General features: G+C 59.0%; 8 protein-coding genes across 8 annotated transcripts; 5 read left to right on the top strand and 3 right to left on the bottom strand.

The window, feature by feature from the left end:
* Positions 1 to 915: 915 nt before the first annotated feature.
* On the top strand, positions 916 to 1,608 carry COLE_03659 (uncharacterized protein; the record flags this gene model as incomplete). Its single annotated transcript, XM_018422164.2, has 1 exon — positions 916 to 1,608. The coding sequence occupies one exon, from the start codon at positions 916 to 918 to the stop codon at positions 1,606 to 1,608; it is 693 nt and encodes a 230-aa protein (XP_018281530.1).
* Positions 1,609 to 1,692: 84 nt separating this feature from the next.
* COLE_03660 (uncharacterized protein) lies at positions 1,693 to 3,933 on the bottom strand (the record flags this gene model as incomplete). Its single annotated transcript, XM_018425142.1, has 5 exons — positions 1,693 to 3,270; positions 3,303 to 3,408; positions 3,445 to 3,530; positions 3,563 to 3,692; positions 3,728 to 3,933. 5 exons carry the CDS (start codon positions 3,931 to 3,933, stop codon positions 1,693 to 1,695), a joined length of 2,106 nt encoding a protein of 701 aa, XP_018281531.1.
* A 338-nt stretch (positions 3,934 to 4,271) lies between these two features.
* On the top strand, positions 4,272 to 5,235 carry COLE_03661 (uncharacterized protein; the record flags this gene model as incomplete). The annotated part of the gene is made up of 3 exons (XM_018419720.2): positions 4,272 to 4,434; positions 4,471 to 4,647; positions 4,832 to 5,235. The coding sequence occupies 3 exons, from the start codon at positions 4,272 to 4,274 to the stop codon at positions 5,233 to 5,235; spliced, it is 744 nt and encodes a 247-aa protein (XP_018281532.2).
* A 1,072-nt stretch (positions 5,236 to 6,307) lies between these two features.
* Positions 6,308 to 8,132, top strand: COLE_03662 (uncharacterized protein; the record flags this gene model as incomplete). The annotated part of the gene is made up of 3 exons (XM_018422166.2): positions 6,308 to 6,475; positions 6,507 to 6,706; positions 6,815 to 8,132. 3 exons carry the CDS (start codon positions 6,308 to 6,310, stop codon positions 8,130 to 8,132), a joined length of 1,686 nt encoding a protein of 561 aa, XP_018281534.1.
* A 111-nt stretch (positions 8,133 to 8,243) lies between these two features.
* Positions 8,244 to 10,490, bottom strand: COLE_03663 (uncharacterized protein; the record flags this gene model as incomplete). Its single annotated transcript, XM_018426221.2, has 7 exons — positions 8,244 to 8,659; positions 8,696 to 8,759; positions 8,795 to 8,929; positions 8,970 to 9,756; positions 9,790 to 10,170; positions 10,304 to 10,352; positions 10,388 to 10,490. 7 exons carry the CDS (start codon positions 10,488 to 10,490, stop codon positions 8,244 to 8,246), a joined length of 1,935 nt encoding a protein of 644 aa, XP_018281535.1.
* Positions 10,491 to 15,205: 4,715 nt separating this feature from the next.
* Positions 15,206 to 19,333, bottom strand: COLE_03664 (uncharacterized protein; the record flags this gene model as incomplete). The annotated part of the gene is made up of 11 exons (XM_018425718.2): positions 15,206 to 15,441; positions 15,486 to 16,154; positions 16,192 to 16,490; positions 16,526 to 16,615; positions 16,652 to 17,383; positions 17,418 to 17,463; positions 17,501 to 17,575; positions 17,612 to 18,341; positions 18,377 to 18,468; positions 18,507 to 18,609; positions 18,650 to 19,333. 11 exons carry the CDS (start codon positions 19,331 to 19,333, stop codon positions 15,206 to 15,208), a joined length of 3,756 nt encoding a protein of 1,251 aa, XP_018281537.1.
* A 529-nt stretch (positions 19,334 to 19,862) lies between these two features.
* On the top strand, positions 19,863 to 21,642 carry COLE_03665 (uncharacterized protein; the record flags this gene model as incomplete). Its single annotated transcript, XM_018422167.2, has 3 exons — positions 19,863 to 20,188; positions 20,222 to 21,196; positions 21,255 to 21,642. The coding sequence occupies 3 exons, from the start codon at positions 19,863 to 19,865 to the stop codon at positions 21,640 to 21,642; spliced, it is 1,689 nt and encodes a 562-aa protein (XP_018281538.1).
* A 1,585-nt stretch (positions 21,643 to 23,227) lies between these two features.
* COLE_03666 (uncharacterized protein) lies at positions 23,228 to 24,100 on the top strand (the record flags this gene model as incomplete). Its single annotated transcript, XM_018419721.2, has 1 exon — positions 23,228 to 24,100. The coding sequence occupies one exon, from the start codon at positions 23,228 to 23,230 to the stop codon at positions 24,098 to 24,100; it is 873 nt and encodes a 290-aa protein (XP_018281539.1).
* Between the last annotated feature and the right edge of the window lie 60 nt (positions 24,101 to 24,160).

Raw genomic sequence — 24,160 nt, forward strand, 5'->3', positions numbered from 1 at the left:
CGATCAGGCGATCCGAGGCTCCAGCAAGGCACGGGGCGAGCCTTGACGCGCCCATCCATCCGGCGCGTCGATGGCGGGCGGGGTGATGCTGGTTGTGAGAGGGAAAGCAGTCGCGACGCCATGACTTGTTGTCCGATATCTCTCCGAGTGCGACGGCATGTCGCACCAGCTGACAGACAAGCTGGAGACCGAGTTCCATCCGATGAGCGGTGGAGTGCGCGACTCGTGGGCCTGGTAGACTCGACTCCCAAACAGGTACAGCTCACGACATGACGCTCGCGGGGGTTATGTCTGCCCGATGGTGTGCTAGGAGGGGTAAATGTGGAGAATAGGTGAGTACATGACTACCTCAGGTCGCTACAGTCATCGACAACTCCCATCCATAACCTTTCAGTAGCCGTTCTCCTCGGTCGTGGATGAGAAGGCACGGACCCGGCCTCACAGCATTCGTCCTCCACGCGCCATACCCCACACCCGAACAAGTCACCTGCGTAGCATACCGCCCACACCTCCCTAGTCTTCTCATGTGCCCAGCACGCCGAACCAACATTCCCAGCCCCAGCCTATCGGTGCCGTAACTGCACAGGTTGACAACTGCCGCAGGGGACTGGGGGCGAGCAACAAGGGCAGGTCCTACAACGGACATCTCTTCGTGCGTCCCTTCATAAAGATGCACTGCGTCTTGGATCCCCCAACCACTCAGCATCCGATCGATCGATACACGCCCGGGGTGCGACACCCGCTTCTCAACACCGACACCGACACCGACACCGCCGTCTGCTTCTCACACGCAAAGAGCACACACCGGCGTTCCGCACGGTCACCTCTGATCCGCACAGCCTTAGTAGATCCCACTCTCACGTCCTCACGTCCGCACGTTAAATAAGCTCAAGCTTAAGCGTGCAACTCTCCATCATGTCTCGCGAGTCCTCTCCACCCCTCGAGCTGGCCCCGCCACCCTCGCTCGACCGCCTCGACCTTGACATGTGGTTTCTCGACCCGGAGCGCGCCGAACCCATGTCCAAGACCTCCGCCATCGACCCCGCCCTCCTCTCGCGTCTCCCATCCGGCGCCGAGGTCAGAGCAGCCCTTGCTCACCTCAAGGCCGCTGCCCCGTTCATCAAAAGCGCTGCGAGGTCCGCTTTCCTGCCCTTCCCCACCAAGGAAGTGCTCGACCCCGACGACATCCCCGAGCCGACACTCGAACTGGCGCCGCCTCAGCGGTGCGAGTCGGAGACCACCGCCCGCACTCCGCACAACCCATACCTCCCGGAACCCAAGCACCGCTTCCGCACCCTCGCACGCTCGCCTCTCGCCCTCAGCCTGCCCCTTACCGCTGCTGATCTCAATGAAGAGATCGAGCCACCCAGCCGGCACGACTGGCTCACTCTCTACCTCGCGACGCTCGCCCTCTTCATCTGGGTCGCCGTGCTTTACACTGCCCTCGATAGCGGCATGCTGGCGGATGTGTGGGCAGAGGGGTTCAATTGGCGCATGCTGCCCGCCGCTCTCACGGATCCCGTTCGCACATGGGCCGTTGTCGATGATGTAATCGGCGTTGCCGGCGTGTGCACTGGCGGCGTGTGTCAGTGGACGCCGCTTGTGTAGGACATTGAACTGGACACTACTCCATCCCACGCATAGCAGGTCTGTAACATACATTGTATAGGCTGTACAATAATGAATGACAAGTTAGAGAATCCTTTGCGATTGATATCGCTCCATGGCCTCGGCGGCCTTAGCCTGCCGCCACTCACACCCATCCTCAAACTCGCACCAGTGGCAACGCCGCACTTGCGTCGGGCCAACACCGCGCGGCTCCCTCGTCCCCCGCCAGTATTGCAACACCGAGCGGAGGTGCGTCCCAAGCGCGGTTGGGTCATGCGTGAAGCGATGCTTGCCAATAATCGAGCCTGATGCGGCGGGGGATGGCGAGCGGGTTCGCGGTTTCCGCTGCTGTGGCGACTTCACCCCAACTCCCGACGGGGCAGAGTCCTGCGACGCCAGGCTCATCTCGACAGCCCATGCGAGCTCCGCATCTTCGCGCTCTTGCTCGCTGTCAGACGTGTAGTACTTCGTATGACTTGAGAATGAGCGGTACGTGAGCTGTGATGGCGTGGGTAACCCGAGGCCCAAGGCTGAGCTGGACACAGCCGAGTTCAGGCTAGGTTGAGGTGCAGCTTCTGAGCCCGAAGGATGCGAAGCCAGCTCCATTTCTGTGGCGGTGTCGTTCACCGCAGGAATAGTCTCGGGCTCTGGTACGACGGCGACCGACAAGGAATGTTGCTCGCCAACCTTCGGCTGGGAGCCGGGGAATGTGTAAGAAGGTTCCTCGATGCTTCTGCTTGCGCTGGTTGCAGTCTCCACGCCCAGAATTTGAGATGATGCCGCTCTATCACCCTGCAGACTCAGCTGCAGTGCCAGTTGGACTTGCGTGTCCTCGTCCAGTTCGCCGTGATTCGCAGCCCCGACCGAGGCCACATGCAGCGCGCCGCGCTGTGCAACCTCGACCGAGGCTATATCGAGGGTTGTCACTTCCGACGAGTAGGGCGCAGCCGCCGCTTCTCTTCGTCTCCTGCCCTTCCCCTTCTCCTTTCGCCGTTTCCGCGCCGTCTCCTTCTTCCGCTTGGGCGCTGCGCGGCGGTATACAAGCTCGAGGGCATTGTCCGTTTTGCCCTCATCCGGGCCAGCGCCGAGTCCTAAGGCCGCGACGTAGCGAGACCACGACCGGCCGTAATCGGCAAGGGTGCGACCCTCACCAACGCCGAAGCGCAGGTCGTTACTCTCGACGATGAGGCGAGTCTGGGCTATGAAGTCGTCGGTGAAGTGAGCGGATGTGTCCAGCTCCAAATGCTCCCATATGCGCCACAGCCCCGATCCCTGTGGGCTTGCCGAGGGCAGGTACGCGTCGGGCGGTAGATCTGGCGGTTCCGCATTCTCCTCTCCTCCCATCTCAACCTCACCGCCATCGACCTCACTCGCGTCCCGCGGGGCTATGTCAGCCTCCCGGGGCTTAAGCAGAGCGTCCAGTAGCTCCTTATAGAGCATGACTTGTAGTCGACCGGCGAGTGTGTCTTCCTCCCTCGGAAGCGAGCCGCTCGTGCGGGTCTTCGAGTCGGACACGAAGAGACGGTGCGTTTGCGGTTGGGGCAGAGGCTTGCCACCAAAGAAATCGTTTAAAGACGCCTGACGCCCTGACTCCGTGCGCCTCGCCCGCGTCTGACGGCCTCTCGTCGGCGATTCGACTATCGGTACGCGCTTGATTTCATCCTTACGTCAGCTGGCCCATTGGGGGGAATCACGATGATGCCGAGGACGAAGGTGTCGTTCACGAACCCAGCAACGGGCAGCTCACGACACTTGCCGATTGTTATCAGCGCTTCAATCGCCGAGAACATCGTCAACATCCTGCCGTTAGCATTTAGTCAGTGGAGGGCTACCAACCGCAGGCCCCAGGTGTCTTCACGGGTAGTGGCCTTCACGATGACCTCTACGGGGTGGATTTCGCGCTCGAGCCGCTTGTGAATCGTCTGAGGTTAGCAAACATCGTAATCATACGTACCTCACCTCGCTTTAAAATGCGCTCCTTGCCCTCCACTTTGGCCTGGTCGACTGCGATGCTCGCGCCTTTGGTAGATTTTATTGTCGTGGGCCGCTTGCTGACGGGGAGGAACGGGAGGGTGCGCAACCGGCTGCTGTAAGCTACAACAAGGGTGGGAAATCTCACTAGTCAAACTGGACTTCGCACCAGACCGTGCCAACCAAGTCGGAGACTGAGAGGTTGCCGCGCCGCCGAAACTCGTCGAACGGCGAGATGGCTTGAGCCGCATCCTCGATGTCAGGGAGAGTCTCGGCCGCACGTAACGTCTCGTCTAGTTCCGAGTCATAGATTAGCTCGTCACCGAATTCGTCGTCCTCTTCGGTGGCCGACATGCTTGGGCATTGTGCGAGGTGGCGAAGAAAGAGATAGGGCGATTGATTTGTTGTGATGGCCAGGTGAGTGGACTGCGGATATGCCTAGGATTTACAACCACGTGCTCACAACCTTCACGTGGTATTGCCTCCACATGCCACCTCCACTCACCCTGGGCTCTTCTCGCGGGGCATTGTGAAGGAGAAGAGGTAGACGCGTCCTACTCCCATCCACGTTTGATTTGTCCAACTGCCATCACTCCCTCTGTCCGCTGTCGCACGGCCTCTCTTCTGTCATCTATTATTTCCCCAGCCATATCACTCATCGCGCATCCCGAAGGAGGCAGCAGTGAGCTGCAATGACGGACACCCAGTCGTTCATCCCTGTCGCCAGGGGGCGGCGCACCTCCCTCGCCTCGTCCATAAGCGGTCTCGCCCTCAGCATAAATTCAACGGCACCCAGATCACCTCGCAACTCGCATAGAAGGACAGTCAGTCTTGCACTCAGCAGTGGTGATGAAGGTAAGATCCAGACTGCGATGCAGAGCTGACGGGCAGGCCGGCGCAGCCCACATGTGCCCAGCCACGTGTCACTGACGCACACACGACTCGCATCCGCTGTTGAGGGCGTGGATCCCGCTCTCTCGCCAGAGTCAATTGTCCTGACTTTGGACGGCACTGGCACTGAGTTTGGAACGGACGATGAATCTTCCACAATTGATTCAGTAGACCGGAGTGAGTCTCCCTCTGGTCACAGCTCACGGGAGTACGCGCGCCCACCCGATCCTCTCTAAATAAGCAGAGAGGTTCAAGCAGTACCAAGCATGTGCGGCGCAGATCCGTTATACCCGATGGCGCCCGAGCGGACGAGAGACTGGGTCTCAGCCGTGAGTCTGACAGCAGTCACGCTAATGATGAGGAATACCGCGCTCAGCTGTGACACACGCAGTGTCACTGCATGCAGGCATGCACCGCAGCAGAGAGACGAGCCCTGCTCCCGAGATCGACTGTTCGCAGCTAACAGAAACCCTGTCAAGAGCTTCCAATGGCGTCAATGGTCTTTGTGAGAACGGCGCGTCATCCCTGGGCCTGCTGGACAACCTCTCACCGCCATCTCGTCCGCGTGACCCACTCTCACCGGTGGTTGGCGTGCAAAACACGTCTCGTATTCCAGCGGGTCCTCATGGCAAAACCTCGCGCATGATTGCTACACTCCAGACTGAGCTTGAGCACACCAAATCACATCTAGACCGTGTCAAGCAGGAGGTTAGAAACTGCCGCCGGGAGATCGGGACTGTACGTGGTTATTGGTGGCAATGTTGACCCCAGCTCACACGCCGAAGTGAGGATCTCCGCGAAACGCGTGACCGGATGCGTGGCGAGGTAGAGGCGCTAAACAACGTTATCGCCCGGAAGGAACGCATGATGGCTGGTGAGCGTCGACAGTCCATGTGTTGTGCTTACCCTAGATGTGCTTGCACGAGCACGAACCGCCGAGGCATCCGCTACTCAGAATGCTTCTGAACGCAAAGAGCTCGAAGCGCGCGTTAAGAAAGCTGAGGCCGATTCGCGCGGAGAAGTGGAGGTCGCGGCTGCAGCTCGCGCGAAGGCTGAGTCCGAGTGTAATGCACTACGCGATCTCGTACATTCCATGCGTGAGGCGTGGACGCGTGAGGCGGCCGCTCTTAGGGAAGAGGTGAATTGCTCCCAAGCTCAGATGCGCGAGGAGCGTGCAGCGGCTTCGAAGAAATATGAGGAGGCACTCGTGTTAGTTCGCGACCGAAGGTATGTTGCGCCGTGCCTCGTGACCATCGTGCGCTGACATCAGCGCCGAGTCTAGAGACGTGGCTGCCCTTATTGAAGAGGTCCAGACCAAGAATCGCGAGGCTCTTGAAGCCTACAGCGCCGAAGTACAGACGTTGCGCGCCGATGCCGAGCGCAGCTCACGCGAAACCACTGAGGCACGAGATATGGCTATGTGCGTCACCCCAAATGTTGGTGCTGACCTACAGAACGCTTTCGCAAGAGCTCGCTCGCCTTCGTCGCTTTGCGCGTCAGCCGCCGCGCGAAGACCTGGATGCCATAATTGCTTCTGACCAGGAGGAGCTCAGTTGACATCCAAGCCGTTACGTACATTCCCACCTCCTCGTTCGCACCTCAACTTCCCGCTGGTTCAAGTTTAGAGCACGCGGGGCAGGCCGCGGATGCACAGCGCTAATCCCTGCATTGCACTGCCCGCCATCTGTATCATTTCCTGTATGCATTATTTGTTTTGTGCACTCGAAGTGCGGAGCGGACGTTTCGGCCCGGATTGTGGCCTTGCCACCCGTGCCTGAAATTGCGGATTGCGGATGCTGACAAAATCTTGGACGCACAACCCATCTCAACATCCACCATGTCTGAGGCCTTCTACACCGCATCAGCACACGCTTTCGAGGATGTCGAGGTCGACGAACCTGCCGAGGCTGGTCCATCATCCATGGGTGATGCAGCGTCCAGCCTCGACGCGGCCTTCGACATCGAGAACACGGTCCAGCTCATCCTTGATGGAGGGTTCAAGACTGTGCGAAACTATGTGAGCTAGCTAACGCCAGATCGGGTTGCAGTTTCCTGATGCACTCCTCCCTTCAAGTGTAGCCGTCTATCGTGCCCTCCAGACCCGCATCGCGGCGAGCGGCGCACAGGCCTACGTGCTCGCCGATAGCACTTACGGTGCCTGCTGCCCCGACATCCTCAGCTGCTTGCACTTGCCCGCAGACTTGCTTGTGCACTATGGGCACGCATGCTTGACGCCGTGAGTGTCGACAATTGATCTAGTGCTGCCGATTCCTGCTCTTCTCATCCCCTTGCACCTTATCATGCGTGCAGTCCCTGCAGCCACCTGGAGCCCAGCTAACAGAAGCACCGACGCCATCCCGGTCCACTACGTCTTCCCGCGCCAATCACTTGACGTGTCCGCTGCTGCCGAGGCCCTCAAGGAATTAGCAGCCGGCGAGTTCGAGGGCGAAGACGCGAAGGGCGGTGCTCTCGTCGTGTGGGACGTGGCGCACGACTGGCTTGCCGACGAGATCCAAACGGCATTCCGCGATTGGCCTGTGCCGGTGTCGTTCGCGACCATTCAGAGGCCAGCGCTAGCTGGGAAGGCTGCAGCCAGCTCCAGCCAGACGAATGCCCCCGCGGGCTCCGGGTGTTGCACAACGGGACCGAGTCAGCCGAGTTCATGCTGCACAACCGAGGCCGCAGAGAAGGACTCAACAAAATGCTGCGGCAACGGCGCAGCCGCCTCGTCATGCTCATCCTCAACCCCCCCTGCTGCCTGCAGCTCTTTATCCCCAGTGTCCACCCCTACCACGTCTACGAAAGGCAAGGCTCCCATGCTCCGCCGCCTCACACCTCCACCCGGCGTCCCCCTCTCCTCTACCGTTCTCCTCTATCTGGGTCCCGAGGGCCGCTCCCTCTTAAACTTGCAGATGAACCACGCCACCAACTCCGTGTACGCCTACAACGCCGACCGAGGGGCGTGGGCGGTCCACCCAGCCTCCTCGCGTCTCCTCTCGCGCCGCCTCTTCGCCCTGCACTCCGCAATGGCAGCGGACGTGTTCGGCCTCGTGGTTGGGAACGTGGGCCTGGCCTCGTCTCGTGCCCTCGTCGCCGAGCTCCGTGAGGCGCTCAAGCTGGCGAAGAAGAAGTCGTATACGCTGAGCGTGGGACGCCTTAACCCCGCCAAGCTGGCCAATTTCGCCGAGATCGAATGCTTCGTGTTGGTTGGATGCGCGGAGGGCGGGGTCGTGGATTCCAAGGACTTTTTGCGACCCATCATCACGCCATGGGAGCTCACGCTCGCCCTCAAGGGCAAGGAGGGCGTGTGGGACCCTGCGGCATGGACGCTCGACCTCAACGCAGCGCTGGAAGAGGCCGCGGCTGTCGTTGCAAGTGAGCGCGCCGAGCCCCATAGCGACGAGGAACTCGACTTCTCCCTGGTGACGGGCGCATATCGCACGCGCAAGACATTTGGCGGCGAGGAGGAGAGGGTTGGCGGCACGGACGTCGCTTTGCGCAACAACGACATGTCGCTCGCCAAACTGGAGTCGGCAGGCTCCATGTTCCTCGCGACCCGCAGCTTCCAGGGTCTGGAACCACGGTATGGCATGGACGAGCCGGCCACACTTGAGCAGGGCCGCACCGGCGTCGCGCGCGGGTACACAGAGGAGAAGAAGTAATACAGACTAATCTTACGTGCTACAGCTGTACTTCTGCTATGGATGCGGCTGTCGCTTTCCGTAAAGCCTCTAATCTTGCGGAACTCCGCGTCCTTGCACTAAAACGCCCACTCACATCGCGCCTTGAAACTGCTGGCCCGGACCAGCCGCGCTGGTGTCGTATCCAAACAAGCTGGCGAGGAATGGCGGCCACTCCGCGACGGAGTTGCTTACAACGTCAAGGTTCGACACGGCAGGCAGCAGGCCGAGGTCGGGCACCTGGTCCATGAAAAGGAAGCCACGGTCCTGGTGCCCGACGACTTGAGCGGCTTGCATGGGCGGCGCGCCCGTTTGGAACTGCCAATCGACAACCTCAGCCTCATGTGGTACATTGGGGCTGATGGTAGGCAGCGGGCGGAGAGTGCGCACAGGCGTCCGCATCGCCTGCAGTGCCGTCTCGAGACGCGTGCTCAGTGTGTGACGCAGACTTGGAGCGGTCTGGTGGGTCCCATTCAGCAGGTTAAGATGGTATTGGACCAGGTCGATGTCTTCTGTCAGCTGCTTGTCAGTGGCTGCGCGCTTACCCTCCTGAGCACCGGCGCCCTGCGCGTACGCTTGGAGCAGTACGAGCGACGCGTTCGTTACCATCTGACGTTGGATGTGACGGGTTGGAGCCCACTCACGACAAGATCCCACGAGCTCCACACCTCAAAGTTCTGTTCAATTTTGAGCACAACACGCGCAGATTGTAGCAGTTCAATGCGCTCCGACGCGGAGGTATACGAGATCCCCCGAAGGGGGAAAAAGATGGAAAGAACCTGCTATCAGCTATCACCCGACACCTCGTGGCGGACGCACAAATATCTTGTGCAGGTGGTAATTGAGCAGCGTGATAGACTTGATATAATTGGTCGCGTTGATTGTCTCAGCCGCCACCTGATTGTACCACGCGTCGATCTCAGCAGCCCATGCTTGAATGGCCGCCATGTCCTCTGGCTCTGCACTTATGTCGGGCAAGGCGGACTGAGGGGCGCAAACCGTCGCCCACACGGTAGGGAGGCCGCGGCCAACAAAGCGCGGCATGCAGCGCTGCATGATTGCGAGGAGCTGGCCAATTGAACCGCCAGCATCGCGTGGCTCACGTTGCTCCGTCGCTGAGAAAGGTGGATCCGGCGGGTCACGAGGTAGTGCGGGGCAGATGAGGTGCAGGCTTGAGTGCTCAAGCTCGATCGTACGCAAACCTTCCCATAGGCTGCGCCAATCGTGAAGGCGCCGGCCCCGCTCCTCCGCCATCCCATCCAGAAGGAGGCGATAAGCGGTGTTGACCCACATGCCTACCGTGTCGACCCAGCCTAACGCCAAAAGACCGACAAGGATGATCCCCAGCACATCATCAAATTTGGCGCTGACGGGCTCGCCATCCTCTGCCGCCGAGCAAGTTCCACGGATCGGGCAGTCGGGGACCGCTAGCGTTCCCACAGCGCGCGTGAAAGCGGCGAAGTAGACGGGTTGGAAGCGTCCCATGCCGGGCGACGTGTAGTGTGCCGTGGCAACGTACAGAATCGACACTGCCAAAAGGGGGGTGGGGCGTGAAAAGGATACCTGCCCCGAAAAGAAGTGAAGGCCAGGCATGTGGTCACGGAAACTTCCATCAGCTAAACATATCGCAAGGACGCACTTCTCCCATAGTCGTCTAACGGTCTGCGGAGCCCACGCCTCATCGCACGCTAGATGAGCAGGAAGCTCACGTTTGAGTCGCTCGAGTGCCGATAGAACGCCCGCGAACTCGGGCTCCACGTCTTCTAATTCGGGGTCAAGACCGTTCTCTAAGACCGGGGCGGGACCGGCGATAGGCGGAAGCTTGTGCCCGGCAAGGAGCGCCTCGAGACGCTCTATGCGTGCATTGGCCGCCTCGAGGGCTTTGAGTCGGTTATTCACCTCACTACGCCACAGTTCCGTGCACGTGTGGCTCGGGTAAGGCCCTGGGGACCAGGGTCGTGCGGCGTTGGCACGCGGCACGAAGTCACACGCCGCTCCCGTCCGGCGGCAGCGGCGACACCTGGCGTGAGCTCGCTAATCCCAAGTGAAGGCGGAGGAGAAGTCGCGGGATGGCACGATGGAGGAAAGGAGATGCGGATAGATGGTAGATAGTCAATGGGTGAAGAAAGGTCATGCAGGTGAGGACAACGTACGGTGGGTCCGTTGCGCCGATACACTTCATCTTGAGACTTCGGCAGCGCGCTCCTGTCAGCTCTTACAGCTTCCGAGTAGCTCACTGCATGCCTGACTGGTGCGCGGAGTGTTGAGGCGACGCTTCTTATTGCCATTGCCAGACGGCGAGACGTCTGCCTCGTTGGAAGGAGACGACGCGCCCGTCATGGTGAATGTGAGAGAGGAGACAGAGAACGGAGATTGGTGTCTTCGATCGCAATATCACAAGCATCGCGTGTGGAGGCAACATGAGCCCGCTTCTCCGCGTTTACGTAACACCCAACAATTAATTGAAAGGCCGTCGGCCCGGTGAGCCGGTGGCGGGCAAGGTTGAGCGTTCGAATCCTTCCATGGTTCGTGTGGGCTCATCTGGCCGCCCTTTCAGGCCCACATGGTCGTGATTGTGGTTATATTCAACGGCGCGCATTCTAGCAGCTACCTCTGAAGGAACTCCTCGATAATATATGTCCGAGTGGAAAACGGAGAGAGCGAGCCTCCACCGACACCGCTACTCGTTGGACGTTCAAGATGCTGGCACTGTCTTGGATAACCAAGCCCAAGGCTTTGCAGCGCTCTTTCCACGCCTTGGCTAGCCGTACTATGTACATTCACTGTTGGTTGCCTAGAAATCCTCTGTTGACGGATAGGTTCTCCGATAACACATGCTGCAGGCAGTTGCGAGGCTGAGACGAGATCTGACATTCACAGTTACATCCCAAGTTGTTCACCATTGTTGCGTCTGATACGAGCAACACCACTGAGCGACCAGAGCCGGAGACCTGGTGGTTTAGTTGAAGTACTTTCGTCGCACGCTCGCACAGCGCACACAAAGCCTTTGCGCATGGGCCACGTGGGCACACCTCGTCTGCTTTAGCCCCATCTCCGCGCATCCATGACCGTGCAATCGTACTCTATTACTCTATTGATCAACGGGTAGCTCGCACGAGAAGCTGAGGCTTGGCACCATGTGTTACCACAACAACAACGTCATTGGAGCCTCTTCTGCCTTGTAAACTGGCGGTTGCTGTTTCCACGGCAGCCAAGGTTAGCACATTCTCGATAGGACGTGGGGGGAGACCATGTGCCCTGATGGCACTCATCGTAAGGCAAGACGAGCATCAAACTAAGAGGTTAGCTAAATGAACATTAACATCTTGACAACCAGGCCCGAGAGCAGGTGACCTACAACCACGCGGGGAGTGCTGATGTGAATGCAGGGGAGTCCGGGATACCTTCGACCTGTACAGTTCTAAACTGGCATCGTTGCCTGCCCCTTACCGCACAGCCTCACGCCCATCGCCGCAGAGTTGGACCGCTCACCATGCTGCCTTTTTCGAGCCCGATGCGCAGTGGTCGCTTCCCGCTATGATAAAAGATGACATCTTGGAGCACAAACGCGTCTTATACACATGGGCCACAACTTCGATTTCCGCCATACCTTTCTGAATTCAGCATCACTCAGTGACTATGAAGCTCGCCATCGTCCTCCTCGCCGCCCTGGCAGTCGCCGAACCGATCCCGAATCCCGACGCACGCCCCGAGGCAAACGCGCAGCCTATCCCTGCCGCAGAGCCCGGCATTCTGCCAATGCCGCCAGACGACGGTGGTAACAGAAGAGCCAACTGTTTCCGGTTCAGATCAAAGCGGTATTGCCAGTCCATGTGCGCAGGCCCAATTTACAGGGACGGGCCGAATTGCTGCTGCGTTAGGGATGCAACGTAAAAGTGTACGTGTGGAGTGGGTGCATCACTGACTGCAAGGAGGGGATCCGAAAGCAAGAGATGGTAGTACGTGAAGGTTTGAAATAAATACTGGATTAGGTTTGCTTCAATTTCCCGAGTAATCATGACAACACTGTTCAAAGCTCAAAAGCTCTTGCCATGTTGCTTGTGACTTGTATAGGCCATCCAAGAATCCCGGTGCTATAATCTTGTCCGAACTTGCAGAGCTCCTTGACTCACCATGAAGGTCGCGCTATTCATCTTCGCTAAGTTAATTGCCGCCTCACCCCTCCCTCACACCAAACCTGACGCGGCGCCACTCCCCTCGCCAGCCTCCACAGCCTCCAGTGTGCAGCCTGATGCCGAGACACTCGCTTCGGCAGGTGGAAGGCGTCTCTGCCTACTATCTGGCCCCACAACTTACGAGTCGTGCCGGAAGGTGTGCAAGGGCCTTGTGCTCTCGTACCTCAACAGCTGCTGTTGTTTATTCTGGCGATATGGCATAGTGGACTGAAGGTAGGGTAAGCGAGTCAGTTGAATCAACTACAAGGCGGAAAGCAGAGACCCGGGGGAAGCTGAGACGCTACTCGGCGTGGGAACCACCAATGAAGCATTCACCTCGATGTTTGTAGGAAAAAATTAAGCCTGCTTGCCGTCACGATAATCTCACGTACCCTAATCAGTGGTGCAGTTGGTACTGTCGGTGACGAACTGAGCTCGACGATGATCCCAACGTGGAGTAATACAGGAATCAGACTGTAAACCCCTGTCACGATATGTCTGTTCACCCGTTCCCTGTATTCAAAAGATCCGCCTAGCCCCCCGATCTCATTCTCAGTCGTTTCCTCCTGGTCTAACTTGTCGCAACAGCTGCCTCTCTTCCGATCAAAAGCAGATCTCGCCACTCGTTGCCGCTCGTGTTTCTAAAGCTATTTCATTGACGTCCAGCAACAGCTCCATCCAAAGGAAAGCGCCTGTGTCCTCCAAAGATTACGGCAGGTCCGGCAGGGCATGCTGACACTGGGGCGGTAGTCAAGGCGCCCCTATCAGCGCGTGGGGCTGCTGTGGGTGTCGGAGATGGGTTCGGAACGGACAATGGTAGCTGAGGAAACGTCAGTTGGAATTACGGTAAGCCGAGACCAGGGCACTTTGTGCAGCCAGGGCCCCGATCAGCACACAGTCAAGCACTCGAATGTCATTTCTTAAGATGTGTCTCCAACCGGGTTGTCTTGAGGAAACTCGCGGCGAATGATGCTGTTGTGAGGTGCCCTCTCATTTTTTCTCCCCAGATAATTCGACCTAACTAAGACCAAGATGCGGCTCACGCAGGAGTTGGCTCACAGTTACATTTTTACGCTCGTGCGCTAGCGCTCCAGCTGCGTGTCATGTGCTCAAAAGATTAAGACCACATGTGCGCACTGTGATCATGTGCGATGTAACAAGATTTAAACATATTCAGCTAGTCCCGCATTGATCGGAGAGGCACGTAAGCATGATGTAGTTACCTGGGTGAGGCTCGGCGATCACGGCAAGCGGCACGGCCTGTCAGATAGAAGGGCACTCTTTGCCCTACGGAGATGACAGAGATATATCGCGAGTTGCGAGTGAATGCTGTGACTCTCGCCACACATCATGAAGTTCAACATCATCGTCCTCGCCCTCACCACAGCCGTCCTCGCCAATCCAATTCCCGCCCCTGACGCGGGCCCCGCTGCAGCTCCCGAGCCCAATGCCGACCCCGTCCCAGCCCCAGAGCCCGCGCGTCCCCGTCTGTGCATAGGTGATGGCCTTTCGAGAGCTGGGTGCAAGAAAGCCTGCAAGGGTCGCGTCTGGAGTTACAGAGACTGCTGCTGCAACTGAGGAAGCAACACGTACTTCACGGCCTAGCTATCGGGAAAATATATGAGCTAAGGACAATGCAGTCAATTGCAAGCTTTGAAAACGTTATCAGAAGCGCCCCAGAAGCCTTTTTGAGCTGTGTGCGAGGCTGTGGGCTCCAATCCATCGGCGAGATGGCCGAGCGGTCTAAGGCGCTGTGTTAAGGTGACTCCCCAGACATCCTCTGGACTTCAGTATCTCCGCAGTCTTCGGACGTGGGTTCGAATCCCACTCTCGTCAAAAAGGGCATTAGCTTGCCCAGCCTACCATTTTGGGTTTTGTATGGGGCCTGATGGGTGTTGTCCTGTGACACGGCTGCTATGCGTGAGGCTTACGAGGGGTCGCGAGCGGATAAGAAATGTGGCGCAGATAAGAAACGTGGCGCCGATAAGAAGCGTGGCGCGCTCACTGAACGTGGCGCGGGTGAATTACATTAAACTGCATTAATTCCCTTCCGACAACGGGAAAACCCGCCAGGTATATATTGAGTTCCCCGTTTCACTAAGCTTCACCGTTTCATAAAAGAATAGCCGACATGAGGCGAAGACCAAATCCGGCAGCAGCACTTGGGCAAGATACCCCGACCTTGCCGCAACTGGTTGCATATGTACTGCTTCCGGCTGTCCCTAAGCAGACAGATGGTGTGGGTCGAGCCGGCTCAGCCGGCCGAGTTGGCGTTGGGTTCGCATAGTGCACGGGAATCGCAAGGGCGACGGGTCCACCGACGGAACCTCCCTTTATGGTGGCTCCGCTGTACAGTCTGTGACGAGCCACGCAGAGTTTTCTGAATTCCGTTCGTTATCGTTAGAGTTTGTAGATCAGCTGTCAACCGCCAATCATACCCACAAGAAACCATAGGGCTACGCTGGATACGTTTCCAGAAGATTTGGACGACACCTCTCTCACCGCCCCCAACTTCTGATATCCCGCTACAGCGTATGCTTCAGCAATATTCTACCACGGCATTCTCATCCGTCGGCGAGATGGCCGAGTGGTCTAAGGCGCTGTGTTCAGGAGATCCCTCTGCGAGAGCAGAACGAGGGAATCAAGTACCTCCGCAGTCTTCGGACGTGGGTTCGAATCCCACTCTCCTCAATAGAGGATTCAGTTCCTCAGCCTCTTCTTATTCTTATGTTGTACATGGACTAGCATGCGCGAATACATTGTTTTGTGTTGAGAGAGGTCCTCGAATTTGGTTAGCCTCATACAGGACTCTGGCATGGAGTGTGGATCGACTTCATCGCCTGCACTGCTCTGCGTACAGACCACATCACGTATGCTCGACTAGTAGGGCTTGAGCTCCTCGCGCTCGCGCAGCATGCCATACTCATAGTCGTCCGGGACGGGGCCGATCATCTCCTCATCGCTATCCTCGTCCTCGGTGAGATGGTCGTGGTCCCAGAAATCCTGTGTGTCTACGCGCAGACGAATTCCGCGTTCGAGCATGAGCTCAACGATATCACGGAGCTCGCGGGACGTGAAATGTTCGCGTAGTGTCGAGAACGGAAGGAGGTAGAGTTCTGGCGTCAGCTGCCTGTGGTATTCCAGCGTGGACGCTTCTCACCCTTACATCCGCTAACGGACGCCAATGAGCGATAGCACAGCTCCTTTGCAGTCTTGGGGCGGTTCATAAGCATCTCGAACTCGATGTAGAGCATCCACAAGCCTGCGCACTGTCGCCCTTTAGCCGAGTTGACACTTTGGTTTAGGGCGCGTCGGACACGCTCTGCGCCACTTCCTCCTTCGTCGAAGAATGTCCGCGAAGCGCTTTGGCTTTCCGCCCAGACTGCCCAAAGGAGGGGGGCAATACCGTGGTCCTCTGTGAGCAGGCGCGATGTAAGGCGATGAATGTTGCCATACACGCGGCGGTTGCCTTCTCCCCAGAGATAAAGCGAGAGGAATATCGTGTTGTTCGGGCACAACTCTATGGCCCGCTCAAGCAAACCTCGCATCAGCGACGCAGGCGCCGAGTGGCGGCTGTTGTGCACGAATACTATCTTGACGAGCAACTGGAGTGTTTCCTCGATGCGTGGATGGTCGGCTGGCAGAGCGTTGACGATGTCGAGCAGACGCCTCCGCACTGCTTCCGCGCCGTCTACCAATACGAAGAAGATTGCGGTCAGGACGAGTTGGTGTGTGGAGTCCGGACGAGGCATGTCATAATGTTGTCGCAACTTGAGCATCGCGATAGGCGACGGCTGTTGCGCCTTGTAGCCTGGCGCCGCACACTCTGCTGTATTTGTCAGCGACTGCACGGCTTATCCGCTCACCTATCCGCTCGCGCTGAAACCCAGCGGCCATAAACAGGACCTGTAGACACAAGGCCTCGTCGCCAGCCTCATACTCCAGCCCAGCCCAGGCAGCCCAAAGCTCGCCCATATCTTGCTCCAGATAGTCCTTGTCGGAGCCAGGCGCCGCAGCTCGTTGTTCGGCCGCCTGGAGGGCTGTTATATATACTTGCCGGGCGACCGCAGTCTTTCCGCGCTGCTGCTCAAGACGGGCGTAACCGTCCCAGAGAAGGAGGTTGTCGCTGTCACCGGAAAGAATGCTTTTCGCTATCTTTACTGCGCTTTCGGTTAGCTCTCAATTGTGAGATAGGCTCACCCCTTGTGCAACATCGCAGCCTCCATTGCAAAAGCTGACAGCACGAACGAAGGATCTGGAACCAGCGGGCGCATCAACGTGAGAACATTGCTTGACATCAGCGTTCCGCGTGGAGAGGGTCCTCACCGAGCAAAGTCAACGTCAACATGGAGCAGGTCGGTGGCTGTCACGTCACGGAACCACTTATCGTCCGCAAATAGCGTTCCGCGCTCCGACATCCACGACTTCGCAGGGCAGCCAAACGGCGAGCGGAGCGCGCGTGGTTGCTCGGCATCCATAGGCGTACCGCCAACCGTTTGCCATACAATACGCTTCGTCGTCGGCCGTGGCGGCCAGAATGCCCCCCTCATAACTTTGTTCGAAGCGAGTGCCCAGCGGACGTGCGGGTCGCTCGCCGAGGGGGATGATGTAGGGGCCTCTGGAGGAGCAAAAGGGAGACCTAGGAATGTCAAAAACGCATAAATGAGCTGGAGTCGGACCAACGGCGTCTGTACCGGGAACAGAAACGGGGCAACGTCCTCGAACATTATCATGTGAAAGGGGTCGTCGCCAGGTGGGTCGAGATCCCTTGCGCGCCCGGGAACGCTGAGAGCTTGTTCGGCACGCCGCTCGGCGCGATACCAACGGGCGTAAGGGTCCCCGTCCGTGCCGATATCAAGGTCTCGTGGGCGGAATGACGGTGGCTGGACCACTGTTTCCGACTCATGCGTGCTCCTCCAACCCTGCGCACCTGACTCGCCGATGCGAGGCACCTCGGAGTCCCAGAAGTCCTCGAACTCCATCAAAACGCCGTTAAACCAGCGCTCCCGATCGAAGGGCGAAGCCGGCGGTCGAAGGTACGAAGGCTTGAAGAAGGTTCTGCTGTGAGCTACGAGTGAATAGTACAACTTACACTTCCATGGCAGCTTGCATCGTCGCAAGGGCTCGCTCAGTGTAACCTGCTCAGTCAGCTTCTCCACTCAATCTTGAGCTCACCTGCAGCCTTCAAGAACAGACACGCTCGTAGCAAGAGGTAAACCTGATTTTCCTCTCTTGCTTCGTTGTCCCGATCTGCAAAAATTAGCGGGATGAGGATCTCATACTCACCGATGCTGCTAAGACGCCCAATGCAGTCGATGTAGACGGCAACAACCTCGTCCACGCCGCCCATGTTGCCGCCGCTGACCCCGATGCCTTGCCCTTCACGCCAGTCGATGTAGGCGAAATACACCTTCATCATCTCCTCCTCCGGCACGGTGCGGCCGAGCTCGACAATGACATTCTTCCATCTTCGAGTAACTTTGTCGGCCGGCCACAGTTGCTCCGCGGCGCGGAGGTAGGCGATGTGAAGGTCGGTCGAGGCGCGGTTGGTACGGTGCGCGTCTAGTGCGCGCTGCAGCACGGACAGAGTGACTTCAGCGTTTGCCCTAGTCTGAGGTGCCTTGGCTGGATCCATGTCACCGGTCACCACTGCACCTGACTCTTGCAGGTGCAGGGTGGAATACTTTATCCAACGCTCGACGTCTTCCGGCCGTGCCTTGAGCTCGCGCTCATACTCCGCACGTTGCGCTTTGATATCGTCCTCGACGTTGGGAAGATCACCAAGCACCGCAACCATGTCCTCGTACTCGGGGTCGTCCTCGGTTTTATCCTTGGTGATGGCACGATAATCGGGCAATTCGTCTTCATCCTCGGGTGAAACTCGGAGGCGTCCGTGGTCGAGAGGGAGAAAGTCGGCATCGAGATCGCCGTCTGACGTCTTCTTGGGTCGCATAAGAAGTCGAGCTCCATGAGATGACAGTGATCCATCGATGGCACGCGCCGAATATCGCGGTATCTGCGCGTCAGCAGTAGGGGTTAATTGAAGCTTACGTATGGGCGGCCAAATGGCGACGCTTCCAAACTCTTGTGCTCCCTGCTCCTCACTGCTCGCACGTCACCTGGAAGACCAAAAATACGCCCTCCTTGGAAGTCAGCCTACGATTATGCCACGTTAGCTTACCGTAATCGCGATGGTATCGAGGAGGGTTGCGTGTCGCGACCTCCCGATACCGCAGGATGTCGTCGTCGCCTACAGTATCGACAAACCAGTCGAGAGACCGAGTCTGACGTTAGAAATCACGGGCCGCAACGGCGTAAGCTCACCGTAGCAGTTGGCTTCGCTGACGCCGTGCTCTCGTACCATGGGCGCCCGTCATCCGGGTCCTTGCCCTTGAGCGCCTCTGCTCTTTCGCGGTCACGAGCGCGCCGCCGCTCTTTTTCGAGACGGCGCTCGTCACTCTCATGTTCCGCTTTTTCGCCCGTGCGTCGCTTTGTGAAGCGTCCTCCTTCGTGTCCTTCCTTATCGCGATCTCGATCGCGAGACCGTTCTCGATCGCGGGACCGTTCTCGGTATCGACGATCACGGCTGTCGCGCCCACGGTCCCGGGACCGAGAGCGCTTTCGACGGCGCTCTTTGTCGTCTCGTTTCCCCGAGTCGATATGTTCCTCCTGTCTCCTGCCGTGACCCTCCTCGCGATGCGAATGCCGCGACTCGTGTTCCCGCCGACCGCTCTTGTGTTCTCGCCGTTCACTGCGCTCGTCCTCACGCCTAGAGCGTTCTCTATGGTCGCCATGGCTGCTTTCGTCTATCCGTCGCCGCTTTGACTGGCCCTCTCCGCGGTTTCCAGCGGTGCTGCCATCCTTGAGCACGATGTCGCGACTGGGTGGAATGTCGGTGTCAGGGAACGAAGAGAAGGCCGGCGATGCGCTGGGGCCCGCTTCTGGAGCGCTCCCCTTGTTCCCAAAGTCGGGGAAGGAAAGAAAGGCGGGTGTGCCAGACTCCGACATGGCGGAAAGGAAGAGCGAAGCTGATAGTGAGGACGATGGCGCTGATGACGAGCTGAGACGCGCAACAACACGAAATCTCAACGCGGGGCCCACTCGACACGTGTTTCTGATCCCGTCTAAGGCTAAATGTGGGGATAGAATAAAGGCGGAAATGTCTCCGTTGACAGTCATCTCGGACCGGTTGTAGCATTTTCCGGGGTTAATAGCCGACCAGTTGTTTCCGTCACTCACCCGGCGCACGCGGCCCGGTTGAAACGAGGGATCGAGGACCGGTCGCCCCAGCTGGGCCCAGGTGGCGCGCGGTGCCCACTGTGGGGTCATGGTGGAGTGGCGTCTTGCATCGGGGCCACAAGCACTCCGCTGCCAACCACAGCTCCTCAACGCATATACCAGAATCTTTCCCCAGCGCCTATTGCGCAAGCACGCAGTCTTGGCTGCCCACTACTGTCGAATCTGTCGCTACTCATAACCGAACACAGCCCTCTTACCACTGTCCCTTCTTCCAAACCCCATCTCCCCACACTCCGCCATGCCCGAGATCATCTACGAGTCGGACCACCGCAAGCCGGACGTGCTCCCCGAGTGCAGCCTCTGGGACTACCTGTTTGGCAACGAGTCGCCTCTCCAGAAGTTTGACAAGTCTCTGCCTGCCTACATCGATGGGCTGGACGGGCGGACGCTGACTCGGGGCCAGCTCGAGGAGTCGTCGCTGCGCCTCGTGAGTGGCCTCCGCGCCCTCGGCGTTAAGCGCAACGACGTCGCGTGCCTTTGGGGCCTCAACTCCCTTGAGTGGGTGCGCACCGCGTACGGGTGCATGGCTGCGGGTGTAACTGTTTCGCCTGCCAACTATGCCTAGTGAGTATACCGGGCGCATGTTGCTGACAGAAGCGCGGCTCATGAGATCGCCCACCAGGTTAATGATTCGGGCGCATCTGTCATTTTCATCGACCCTTCTTTGCTGCCAGTATTTGATGCGGCCCGGAAAGAGCTCAAGCGCGACTTCCCCAACGAGCGCGTCATCCTCCTCTGCCCGCCCGAGAAGAAGCCGAAGGAGCTCGCACAGTACAAGGTCTTCGATGAGGTGCTTGGTGCGCGTGGCCAGCCAGAGCACTTCCCCGGTCAGCAGAGCCGTGACACGGCGTGGCTCTGCTACTCGTCGGGTACTACGGGATTGCCAAAGGGTGTGATGACGACCCACAACAACATGACGTCCCAGCTCCAGGCCCTCAACATTGGCTACCAGCAGCTTGTGAGCGGGCGGGACAAGGTGCTCGGCATTCTCCCATTCTCGCACATCTATGGACTTACAATCGTGCACTTCCAGCCTTTCACTGTCGGAGTGCCGGTCGTCGTTCTCCCGCGTTTCGAGGAGATTTCCGTGCTTTCGGCTATCCAGAAGTACAAGATCACGCACGGCCTCATCGTTCCTCCCATCCTAATTATCTTGCTGAACTCGACCAACGTCGACAAGTACGACCTGTCCAGCCTCCGCACTCTCATGGCCGGCGCGGCGCCATGTAGCCCCGAGCTCACCGAGAGCTTCAACAAGCGCTTCCCGCACATCGCCCTGACGCAGGGCTACGGCATGACGGAGTGCTCGCCCACGACGCACGTGTGTACCGGCGAGGAGGTTGAGGGGCGCGCGGGCTGGATTGGCCGACTGCTGCCCACTTTCCAGGCGCGCTTGGTGACCGAGGATGGCGAGGACGCCAAACGGGGTGAGCGCGGCGAGTTGTGGCTTCGCGGCCCCAGTGTCATGAAGGGGTACCACAACAACCCCGATGCCACGGAGAAGACGATGGCGCCCGGCGGATGGTACAAGACCGGAGATGTGCTCATCATTGACGACAAGGGGTGGTACAAGTGAGTCCGCGTGAAGCGGGAGCTTGAAAACTCACAATGTGACAAGCGCTTACATCAGGGTTGTCGACCGTGTCAAGGAGCTCATCAAGTACAAGGGCTTCCAGGTGCCCCCTGCCGAGCTTGAGGGCATTTTGTTGCAGCACGAGAAGGTTGCCGATGTCGGTGTGATTGGCGTGTGGGACGAGGCGCAGGCTACGGAGCTGCCGCGCGCGTACATTGTCGCGAAGAACGTGAACATCAAGACCGGTGCGGACCGGGACGCGCTCTCTGCCGAGGTTGCGGCATGGCTTGCCGAGCGCGTAGCGCAGCACAAGCGTCTGCGCGGCGGTGTCGTTGTTGTCGAGATGATCCCCAAGTCGCCATCCGGCAAGATTTTGCGCAAGGACCTGCGTGTGCGCGCGCAGGCCGAGCGCGATGCTGAGGTGCAGCTCCGGGCGAAGATGTAGAGCACGTTAATAGCATTGAGTTGTATGCAGAGTGCATGGGCGGCCGAGAAGGTCGGATGTGATTTCCAGGAATGAGCACGATCTGGGGTTATCTCCACTCCAGTGGTAAGTCATGCCATGCATGCCAGCCACGATCCGTGTACTCCGCCTGCTCGCTTCCCAGACCACGCCGGCCCGACCTTGTGATCCGGCAGGGACGTGCCGACTCCGGGGGCCGTTGCGGAGATCCCCACTGACGCCCCATCTGATGCTGACATGGACGAGCAATGCTGACGCGCTGTCGGAAATCCGGGATGGCGCGTGCGGCCGGAGACTGCCGCAGGGCAAGCGAGCGTGCTTCGTGAGGCGACGGACGTCGCATACATACAATATGCCATCGGGTGGCCCTCGGAGAGTGGGCACCCGGCTCATCTTCATGGCACCCTGGAGATATATGTACGGGTGAGTCGCAGTGGCGCAGGCACTGTGAGAAGTTGAAGACAATTTGGCGGAATAAATTTGGCGGGTTAGGTGGTAATCTAGAAGACAAGTTTTGCAGCTGATCCAACCGATAGAAGTATTACACTGGCTGCACGACGATGATTAGGAAGGTGAATGGGCATGGAGCTCGTATGGGGCTGCAGGTGTGCGAAAGGTCAAACTCACCGCGGCCTCAGCTGAGGTCTAATACTCCGCAGGGGACATTTGCTTGTGCTCTATAGAAGTAATCATCGAAGACGTTCGCGACACATCTGCAACGAGAGATGATCTGCCAAAGGCTACCGTAGGCGCTCGCCTAGCTTGCCTGGCCCTGGCCAAGTCACAGGCTGACAGAACAGCTAGAAAAGATTGCATGATCACAACCGCGCAGATCTGCACCGGCGTCTGCGTGGCGTCGACGCCACGAGCGCAGCAGAGATGACTCATACCGGGTACCGCCGTCTGTGCATCCAGGCCTAAGCGGCCAGGCTGCCTGGCATGGACAGCGCCGCAAACCAGATAAAGCCACGGGAAGGACGGCGGGCGCCGTTGGGTTCTGGTAAGTTGCGATCGCCGGGGCATGGACGTAAGAGCGGGAGGTGAGGGCGCAGGGCTGGAGCAGAACACCCGCCGATCACCTGCGGTTGAGATGCATGATGACGTACGGTCCTCGTTCCAGCGCCACCGCCACTTAACCTTACTTGACGATGTGCGTGTGGCGCGTGGGCGCGGCCGTGCCGCGGTTCGGATCGGCGTGCAGCTTGCAGAGCGCAATGGATGCAGCCGCGATGCGAAATCTTGCTGCTCATATACATGGAGGGTGATCGACAGCGACTTCTTCTTTGACTTTGACAACGAGCGACTAGTACGGGATAGTCCTCCCGCCCGCTTCACGAATCGACGGCGCACACAGCGGCCAGCCGCCAGCGGAGGACGACAGGCGCATCGCCGGTGAGACATTGCGGTTAAACCCAGCGGTCAAGAGCATCACGAAGACCTCGGCTGTCACCAAGACCGAACACCAGGACGGCCTCGCCGTACCGCGTATCTTTATCGCCTCGAGACTCGACTGTATCGCTAGCTTCATCACCATCACCACCTCCACCATCACTTTTTCCCATCAACCATGGCCTTCGACCCACCCCTCACATCGCCTGTTGAGGCATCGTTCCGCCTCGAGGCGGCGGCGGACGCAGCCGCCTCCGGCCCCGTCCCGGACCTCGTGCATTCGCCTCCACGGCGGAGTGCCACGTACCCACGGCGCCGCCCCGAGCGCCCAGCGCTCACACTGAACACCTACGCCGCACCCCAAGGACACGGATGCGGCGGCGTCTCAATGCTCCGCTCCATCTCGCAGCCCGTCCTTACCAGCGTCGAGCACGCAGAATACACGGCGTCACGAGCGGCGAGCCTCGGCCGGGTGGCTGGCGCGTATGCCCGCGGCGAGCTGAGTCGGCGTGGCAGCGCACGGAGCGCGAGCGTGCGTAACCGGAGCCGACGCAGTCTTGCAGAGATGCTAGGCGCATTGGAAGACGACGACGGTGACGTCGAGATGGACGAGCCGGGGGCAGAAGCACCCCCCGCCTTGCCAAATCGCTTGACTCCACCCGCGTATTCCACGTACGCCTACGGACATCCGACGCCGTACCACCCCCCATCCTCTGCACCGCCCTCCCTCGAACACACCGATGGACTCCAGCCGTCTCGCTGCTCCCCACACGCCTCCCCCTTATCCCCACATCCCTCCGCGGATGCGCGTGCATGGGCGCCGCGCACACCGTCGCCGTCCCCATCGCCGGCCCATCACGACCTATACGCCCCCCGTACGCCCAGCCCCGCGGCCACATCACAGCTGTCGCCGTCGGGGCGCAGCGTAAGGATCCGGCCCCGCGAGAGCTCGCCGACCCCCAGCTCTTCAGCACGGGCGACGGCGTGGCGCGCACGCGCAGGACGATGTCTCCCCCGGTTTGAGGTGCAGGAGGCGGCGCTGGGGATCTAGAAGCCCAAGCCACAGTTGTATAATCTGAAGTGTTCTCTACAACCACTATAGTCCGGCAAA

This window comes from Cutaneotrichosporon oleaginosum (genome assembly GCF_008065305.1).
Source record: "Cutaneotrichosporon oleaginosum strain ATCC 20508 chromosome Unknown ATCC20508_contig03, whole genome shotgun sequence".
Classification (NCBI taxonomy): Eukaryota; Fungi; Basidiomycota; class Tremellomycetes; order Trichosporonales; family Trichosporonaceae; genus Cutaneotrichosporon; species Cutaneotrichosporon oleaginosum.